General features: G+C 44.3%; 1 protein-coding gene across 1 annotated transcript in view; it reads left to right on the plus strand.

Moving 5' to 3' along the window:
• Window positions 1-9165, plus strand: part of CRYL1 (crystallin lambda 1) — a 152433-nt gene extending 143268 nt beyond the window's left edge. The window contains exons 7-8 of the mRNA XM_004467530.3: window positions 7376-7482; window positions 8562-9165. Coding sequence (XP_004467587.1) covers window positions 7376-7482; window positions 8562-8675 — 221 coding nt within the window. The 3' untranslated portion in view covers window positions 8676-9165. The remainder of the gene's footprint in view (window positions 1-7375; window positions 7483-8561) is intronic.
• The last annotated feature ends 362 nt before the right edge of the window (window positions 9166-9527 follow it).

Consider the following 9527-nt stretch of genomic DNA (forward strand, 5'->3'; position numbering starts at 1 on the left):
GAAAGAAACCGTCAGCCCGGCTTTCCCTCAGGCTGGGGGTGGAGTCAGAATGGTGGCCACTGGCCTATTTCTGACTTGGGCTGGTTCTCACCCCAGCCGTTCCCAGGGTTATCTCTTAGCCAGCCAAGTCTCCCCATGCGTAACTGAAATCGGGAGCCAACCATCTCCTCCTCTCCTGTTTCTGGGAAATGGAGCTTCCAATTCCCATCACAGAGCAGCTCCTGGGGCAGCTCATGCTACCAGAGTAGGATGATCAGCTCCGTGGCTTGGCCGGTAATTTCCCGGAGAGGCTGGCACAGTTCCCCACAGCTTTCTCCCTGCTAGAGGTGGCACTGGGGCCTAGGCTAGACTGCAGTATGATCTGGATGGGAAGAAACCAGTCCCCACCAGCACTGGGATTTTCAGTCCGCCCTGCTTCCCCTTGTGCCAGGCACAGAGTTAAGATGGCAGCTCCCAACCTCTTTCTAACCTGGACAGGCTCAAACCTTAGCTATTCTCAGGATTATACTTTAGCCCGCTGAATTTACTCATCAGTAACTGAAATTGGTGCCCAACCATCTCTTCCTCCCTCGTTTTTGGGATCTGGAGCTTTCAATTCCAGCCGCAGAACAGCTCCCAAGGCGGCTTGTGCCTCCAGTGGAGGATGGACACCAGCCTCCATGGTGTGGAGCCTTTACTTATGAGCCTTCTCTGCAGATTGGCAGTCTCCTTCTTCCACTTCCCCAAGGACATTGCAGGATGCTCTTCTGGCCTCCTGGAACCCCCAAACAGGTGCTTCAGCTAGCTCCAGAGAGCTCTGGGTGTTTGCTAGCTGTAGCAGGAGCTGACTCTAGGAGCTCCTTACTCCGCCACCATCTTGCTGATTCTTGAAATGAGAGTTTTGAAGTATCATTAAAACAGACTTGGAGCAGATTTGACTCAATGGATAGAGCATCTGCCTACCATATGGGAGGTCTAGGGTTCAAACTCAGGGCCTCCTGACCTGTGGGATGAGCTAGCTTGCCTACGCACGGTGCTGATATGCACAAGGAGTGCTGTGCCATGCAGGGGTGTCCCCCGCATAGGGGAGCCCCACGCGCAAGGAGTGCACCCCATAAAGAGAGCTGCCCAGAGTGAAAACAGTGCAGCCTGCCCAGGAGTGGCGCCACACACATGGAAGCTGATGCAGCAAGATGATGCAACAAAAAAGAAATTCAGATTCCCGGTGCCACTGACAAGAATATAAGCAGACACGGAAGAACACACAGCCAGTGGACACAAAGAGCAGACAAATGGGGGGGAGGGTGGGGAAGAGGAGAGAAAAACAAAACAACAACAATAAAAAAAAACAGCCCTGGATCATCTCAAATATTTATCAGTCAGACCATAATACTGGTGAACATACGTAAGCAATTGAAATGTATATAGACACTGCCAGAAAATCGCCATATTTTTCTTTTTCTTCCTTTTTCTTTCTTGAGAAAAATGAGATAATCCAGGTAGCATGAGAAATTGATAGGGAGAGAACTGAGAACAGCTTTGACTTCCAAACAGCTAGAAGCAGAAGCCAAAGAAACCAGAAACTCAAGAATCAAATAGTGTGGCAGACAGGAAGGAGGCCATAACAATTTTTAAAACAAAGCAGATGTGATAAGAAAGCCTAATTGGCTTAATATGATAATGGTGGACGGATGTAGTTTTCAACTTCAGAGCATTCCAGAGACCAGAGTTGGGCAGTTATAAGATCTGGCTTAGAATCAATGGAAATGTTCATTATTCTTCACAGTGGTACCTAAATCTATCAAGATTAGAGTTAGGAGCACTTTTCTTTCTTCTTTTTTTTTTTTGTTTCTTTCTTTTCTGATGTTGTTTTCATAAAGCCGGCATCTCAGGTTAAGGGTAGTTATTAGTCTGAAAGGCTCCAGTTTATCTAGAGCTAGTAAAAATATTTTAGGATTTGTTTTTAATCTAATAAAACATTACCTGAAAATCAAGAGGCCAGCTTGTTAACTTCTTTTTAAAAGAAACCACATGAAGGACAAGTATTCTAATGTAGTGGTGATGGATGATGGAGCTATAGAACCTTGGGCAAGTTACTTAACTTTGGTATGCCTCAGTTTCCCCATCTATAAAATGGGGATAGCAACAGTGACCAGGGGTGTTATGAGATTTCAACCAGATAAAAAGTCCTTAGCTGGATGGCTAGTACTTATTAAGTCCTTAATAAATATTTTATATTCAGAGTTTTGTTTGTTTAATTCACTACTCTTCCAGTTTATTTTTTTGTTTTTTTGCTTTGCTTTTATTCTCTCAGAAAGATTCATGAGTTGCATGAGAAAGAAATACAGAAATAAATACAGATTAGGACATTTTTGCTGTGTAATAGAGAACTCTGCAGAGACAGGTACTTAGACTTTAACTTTGGTTTTTATTTCTTTGCTAAGCTTTTGGACTAGTAGGACAGCAAAGAAAACAGTTTAGCGTTAGGAGGAGTCAATCTTCTTGAATCCAGTGGCCGCCTGGGTTCCTCCTGTGCTTGACTTTACCTGTGAAATGGCTCTACCTCAGAAGTCAGCAGCCTCAGGTCAAGTGGATGCTCACCGTTTTGTATCACAAAACGTGATGTTTTGTGGCGTGTAGACTCTTCCTTTCATTGAGACACTTGACCCATGGGCTTAGTTCATTTGTGTGAAGCTACTCTTTGCCAGTGGACACAGGTCGGCTTGATGGAGCTGGGACCTGCTTGAGGGAAGGGCCTCTGGGTCGGTTTCTGCCTTGGCCCCTGCCCGGCTGACCTCTTGGCTCAGGGGAGGAATTAGACAATGTCACTCTGTCATTTGCGCCCCTTTCCATCTCCTCCGGAATTCTGTGAAGTCTGTCTCTTAAAGCAGGTGAGTTCATGTGGGTATAGGCCCCTCAGCTGTGTGAGAACCGGCCCCTGTGACATGAGACACATATGGGCCTCTCCCATGAGACCTAACCCCAGGGTACCTGTGGCCTCTCAACACAGTTGTGTCCAGCGAGCACATATCCGCGCCCTCCCTCTGGGGGTAGGTCTGGGGCAGATGGAGCCGAAGCATCAGCAAGGCAGGGTTACTGCTGTGGTAGCTTGAATTGTGTGCCCCAATTAGACACGTTCTTAATCTTAATCCACATTCCAGTGGATTACCCATTGTAAACAGGACCTCTTGAAGATGTTATGTTTTGTTAAGGTGTGACACAACTAAATGAGGGTAGATCTTAATCCATATTACTGGAGGCCTTAGAAAGAGAAGAAACCAGAAGCTAGAAGTCAGAGATGGCCACAGGGAGAAGCCAGAAATCAGTGGAAAGCGAAAGAGCAGACTCAGGAGGGACCATGGACATTGCCGGGTGATGGGAAGTGGTCTGTAAGCCAAGGAACTCCTAAGGTGCTGGCAGCCAGCACCAGGATGCTGCAGACTCTTAGTATGTGATGCTGGCAAATTAAGTCATGCCCATCCACCATCTGATTATACCATTGGTCCAAGAAAATGCACCATCTCACCTTCAGGGGCTTCCAAGTGAGAAAGCAGCAAGATCAGCTAAATCTAACCTCAGGAGAATCAGGATCCCCGGACTCTTCTTTTTTTTTTTTTTTTCCTAATATTTTTCCTTATTAGCATCTCAAGAATATAGGTTCAAAGTCTTCTAAGAAGCTAAGCTTTACAGGCATTTTCAGATGAATAGAGTTGAAGCACTCAGAGGGCATGGAAGCATAGAGGAAAAACTGTAGGGAAGGGGCAGACTAGTAAGTAACAGCAAAGGGATTTCATTTCCACTTAAATCAGATGTCTAGTTCCCATGCAATTCTCCTTTCATGGCTTAGAGAAGCCAAAATTATTGTTGGAAATCAAGTAGGATCCTCCTTTTATGCTTTTCTAGATGGAAAAGGGAAAGGTGGTAAGAAATAGTCACCGTAATAAATTTACTTGTAATAAAGTTCAAAACAGGTCTTAAATCTAAGTCATTGTGAACTTCTTGCATTTTAAGCCACCAGGAGAGCCTTCCTAAAGGATGACAGCAAGCCCTGGAGGCATCTCCAAAATACCAGGCTCTGTCCATCTAGACAGGGTCCAGAAGGGAGGCCGACCTCTCCATTGCTAGAGTGAGAGGGTCTGCACACGACCTGTGGTGAGCACCTGAGTTCTGTGTCTTCATCTTCACCACAAGCAATGTGTCCTTTATCCAGAGATTCTTGAGTGTATTATAGAAAGTGTAATTATGTTAGTAAGATTGACATTTCAGTTGGTTTCCTGAACAGATTTGGGGAAATTATGAATAGTACTATGGATAGTTTCCCCATATTTTATTCTATTTTGAAGAAGTAAATTGCCTTTATGAATTATACAAGAAGAAGTAGGGGAGAAATGCCTCAGAGAGCTGGTTGGAGATTTGAATGACTTCACAAGGAACTGTAAAAGATGAATACTTCTTTAGAAAGTATGTGAAGTGATCCAGGGGTATGTTACATGAATTGAATCCAATGGCATATTGGATTCACTATGTAGGAGAGGAGCTATGGAGTTGTCACCTGAGGGTGTCAGACGAATTTTGTTTCCCCTATGAATGGGTAAGTAAGCAGCTACAGTGAATCTTCTTTTCTCCTCAGTTAATATATTTGGACACTCCTACTTATTTGATTTTTTTATCTCTACCAACCTCCCCAAAAAGGAATAAACTGTATTGTGTCTGGATTTCATCATCTTTAGTCTGAATAAATAAACAAATGGATTAAGTGAAATAAGTATTTCTTTTAGAAATAAGAGGAATTTTTTTTATCCAGAAATTCTGAGTCATATAAAATAACTGGTCTGCATTGGTACACTTTGGGAGCCTTGCAAAATTCTGAATTATCAAATTACATTTATGTTAAATGAAATAAAAGCTCTTATTTTAAAAAGAGTATCCACTACTTAATTGCAGTGCTACTGTCAGAAGAGTTGGTATGTTCTGATTTTCACTCTTCCAAACAATTTCACCTTTAAGAGCCAAATGGATATGATTTTAGCACACGGAAAGATAAGGAAAACGATTTGAGGCAAACAAAATTGAAACCCACTGAATTCAGGCATTTCCTGTCCAGTGTAGGTTGATCAAACCTAAACCCAAAATTCTTTGTAGAAGAGAACCTAGTGCTGATGACCTTTATTTTAATTAACTATACACAGTTTTTGTGGGACAGGTAAGAGCCAAGCTTTGGGTTTTCTGCAAATTTGTTGCGGTGTTATCTTTTTAGTGTGACTGGCAAACTGCTGAGTCTTTCTCATTTTGAAATATGTTGGAAATGGGCCAAAAAGGCAAAACAGCTGGAGGCACAGCATCTTCTCAGTAGGGCTAGGACTTAAAAGACACCTGTTCTTCTTAGATCTAGGGTTGGCTCCTGACTTGACTTGTGTTTCCAAGCACATCCCCCATGCTGCCCCAGCCTCAGTTGCTCGCCCCTCAGGCAGCAGTGGGAGAATGGAATGTGAGTGAGAACCTTGTGTCTGCAGAGCAGAGCGTGTCAGGGCGGACCTGCTCCCTCCTGGGTGGGGAGGTGATGCAGCTTGGCCTGTACTTTCCTCTTTGTGCACGTCTGATTCCAGAACCCACTCTTACCTTCAGCCACATACAGCCCCACAACTGCCTTTTTAAAAAATGTTATTATAGTAACATAACCATTTTAAGTTCACAATTCAGTGGCATTAAGTACATTTATAACACTGCATTACCATCACCACCATCCCTTCCCCAAACTTTCCTCCCCCCACTCAGATCTGTACCCATTAAGCAATAACTGCCCCCAGCCCCTGGTAACCTCTCATCTCCTTTCTGTCTCTAAGCATGTGCTTATTCATTTCAGGTAAGTGGAATCATGGATATCTGCCCTATTATGTCTGGTTCATTTCACTCAGTGTAATTTGTTCAGGGTCCATCCCTGTTGTAGCATGTTAGCATGTCCCAGCACTTCTTTCCTTTTCATGGCTGAATAAAATTTTACTGTGTGGGTAGACTACCCACTATTACTTTTAAGCTTCTGTGCATCCCCTTCCCATCTCCCATCAGGATGAGCCTCTGCATCTTTTTCTCCACCAAAGTCCCTAGGACCCTGTTGCTAGAATCCAAGAATTGGATTGGCCACCCAGAGGGCCAGGAAGTCACAGAGCAGTGGAAAACTGGGCAACCAACTGGGACAGAGACAGGCTGGTGCTGGGGCCTCCCTGGGTACTTATCCCAGTCTGCATTTACTGACCGAAGCAAGTGTCGGCTCTCAGAGCCGTCATGAAGGCAGAATACATCACCTGTTGAAGTGCCAGGCTGTAGCCACCCAGCAAGGGCTAACTAGAACTTATGGAATTAAGAGCAAAATGTATAACATTTAATAGATCTTTGGCCTCTGCAGTTCTTAGAAAATGCTTTCAGGGCATTTGCACAAGTAATCTTCTAGATACATTGTTGGAGAAGACACTTTTGGTGAAAATATGACTTGATGTGATATTCTAGTAGGTAGACAGAGGTAGAGGGCCTGGCCCAAGGATCCCATCGCTTTTCAGAATTTTAAGATTGGAGAGAAGACTTTAATAAATAGTGACTAACAGTGAAGGACCTCATTCCTCAATGTGAGCTGAGCAAGGTCTGTTTCCCACACCTGCCTTTCCTTATCCACAGAAAGAAAGGAATGTCGTGAGTCTGACACCATGGCAGAGCCATTTGAACACGTTTCTCCTTTTGGAGTTTGTAGCAGTTTGATATTATTGATGAATTCCTAAAAAAAAATTTGGATTATCTTCGTAAACTGATCTTTTCCTCTGGGCATATTAGGGTGTATTGGATTCAGAGGCTTTCCTTTTACTTGATTAAATAATGATTAAGGCTTCAATTGGACCACATCAGTATGACATTGAGTCCCCGCCGAAGTCCCCTTGGCTGGCAGGGACTCGCAGAGAAAACGACATGGCAGAAGAGAAAGTGGGAGTTTTGAGCTGGTGCCCAGGAAGTGAACACACCGGAGAAGAACACAGAGGAATAGAGACAGCCTCTTAGACAAGGCAGAAGCCCCAGGGGAGAGAGACAGAGCTGTTTACCTGATAGTCTACAGCTGACCTTGTGGAGAAAACAGAGGAGCAGAGCCCAGAGATAAATGAACCCTGGGAAGAGAGGAATCCAGGAAGCCTGAACACTGGCATCTTGCTCCAACATGTGGCAAAAAACTTCAGTGAGGGAAGTAACTTATGCTTTATGGCCTGGTAACTGTAAGCTTCTACCCCAAATAAATACCCTTTATAAAAACCAACCGATTTCTGGTATTTTGTATCAGCACCCCTTTGGCTGACTAATACAGAATTGTAAAATGTTCTTGCTGATGTTGTGGATTCTTGTTTTTATATGACTTCAGGTCTGTTAAGCTACTGTGACAGATACAGCGAAGGCATGAAACGCGTCCTAAAGACTTTTGGGCCTATTCCAGAGTTTACTGGGTCAACAGTTCAAAAAGTTAATCAGGTATGTGAACTCACAGCAGAGAACTCCACTGGCATGCTGACAGCACTCCCTCATCCCCTAACTAGAACCTTTTCACTTGATTTCAGTCCTGCCCCATTCCTACCTTCCTGCCAGTGGCTCCATCCTGGTTACCAGGAGCAGGAGGCCTGACAATGGTGGGACTCATGAGCGAGTAGCTCAGTTGATTGTCTCTGAGGGATGCTAGGCCTCTTGGGGGTTGGAAAGCTTATGACAATTGAGGGTTTCTTATTCTCTCTTGCTTTCCTTTGCCTCCCTTTTTTTTTTTTTTTTTCTTTTTTTCTTTTTCTTTTTTTTTTTTTTGGTACTGGGAATAAACCCAGGCCCTTTTATTATGAAGCTAGCACTCAACCACTGAGCCACATCGGCTCCTCTGAGTTGGTTTTTTCATTTGTTTGCTTGTTATTTGTTTTTCTCTTTTCTTTAGGAGGCACCAGGGTCCAAACTCAGGATCTCCCATGTGGGAAGCAGTGCTCAACCACTTGAGCCATATCTGCTCCCTCCTTTGTCTTTTTTTTTTTTTTTAAGATTTATTTTATTTCTTTCTTGCTCCTTCCCTGCCTCCCCCCACCCATTGTCTGCTCTCTGTGTCCATTCGCTGTGTATTCTTCTGCTTGCATTCTTCTCACGTGGCAGCGGGAAACTGTGTCTCTTTTTGTTGTATCATCTTGCATCAACTCTCCATGTGTACGGCGCCACTCCTGGGCAGGCTGCACTTTTTTCATGCAGGGCAGCTTTCCATATGGGGCACACTCCTTGTGCATGGGGCTCCTCTGCACGGGGGACACCCCTGCATGGCACAGCACTCCTTGTGCACGGCAGCACTGCGCGTGGGCCAGCTCACCACACAGGTCAGGAGGCCCTGGGTATAGAACTCTGGACCCTCCATATGGTAGGCAGATGCTCTTATCAGTTGAGCCACAACCACTTCTCTCCTTTGTCTTTTGAAAGCAAAATCACCATTTGTATAAATAGGAGTGACACTTGCACACCTGGTAAAGGATTTCCTCTTCACACTGATCTCATCAGCTCTTGATACTCTTCCCTTTCTTTTTTCCCAGGCCATGTGTCTGAAGGTTCCTGATGACCAGGAGCACTTGGCAGCCAGAAGGAAGTGGAGGGATGAGTGCCTGATGAGACTGGCCCAGCTGAAAAGTCACATGCAGTCCAAGTGATGCCCTTATCACTCCTCTCCTCCAAAGTACCATTTGATGGAATAAGAATTTAATCAGATCACCCTTAAAAAGTGAGGAACCGCAGTGGTGCTTAGTCTGAAAATTCTGAACTTGCTTGCCCATGCTTAGCAGGTGTATAGCAGCAAATGCTGGATGGCCTTCCAATCACACTTGATCTAAACCTGCTCTGGGGTGTGAGCTTGGCAGTCACAGCAGGCCTCTGGGTCCGAGGGCCACTGAGAATGTCCACCAGGCCAAGGGAGAGAGCAATAGCCTGCAAATTAGTCCTTTTCTCAAAATTTCCAGTGTGGCTACATATGGCAACATTTTTGTGTCCGATTATTGTATTTTCATTAATTTCAATCTGTAGCAAAATATTTTTATAATGATTTTCTAATACCTTTCTAAGTACTCTATGGCCCTGCCTTTATGAGGCAACTGCCTTCATTTTGCTAGTGCTTATTCTGAATAAAAGTTTTGATTCCAGAAAGAGGTTTTTTTTCCTTTGGATCTTTCTGACGATCACAGCATTGGATCCTAACGTGTGACTTTGATTAGTGAGTAAGAAGCAAATACTTCGTCCTGGGTCCTCCCTCCATTGTTCTGTGTAAACCCGCCGATTCTGGCCCACGTCTACCGAAATAAGGTCCACAGTGCCCTCCTTGCTCCATGGTGAGATATGTTTGGGAAATAGCACCTACTGCCCAGCCTGTGGAGACACCCAGGTATACTGGCAAATTAAAGGTTCCAGAGTTCCACAGTAAACTTATCTGGTTGACTTTGTTTCACCCAGCAATCCCCTTAACTTATTTGATATGGAGTCTTTTCCTAGCGCTACTTCCCAAACTTTTT

This window comes from Dasypus novemcinctus, chromosome 15, assembly GCF_030445035.2.
Source record: "Dasypus novemcinctus isolate mDasNov1 chromosome 15, mDasNov1.1.hap2, whole genome shotgun sequence".
Classification (NCBI taxonomy): Eukaryota; Metazoa; Chordata; class Mammalia; order Cingulata; family Dasypodidae; genus Dasypus; species Dasypus novemcinctus.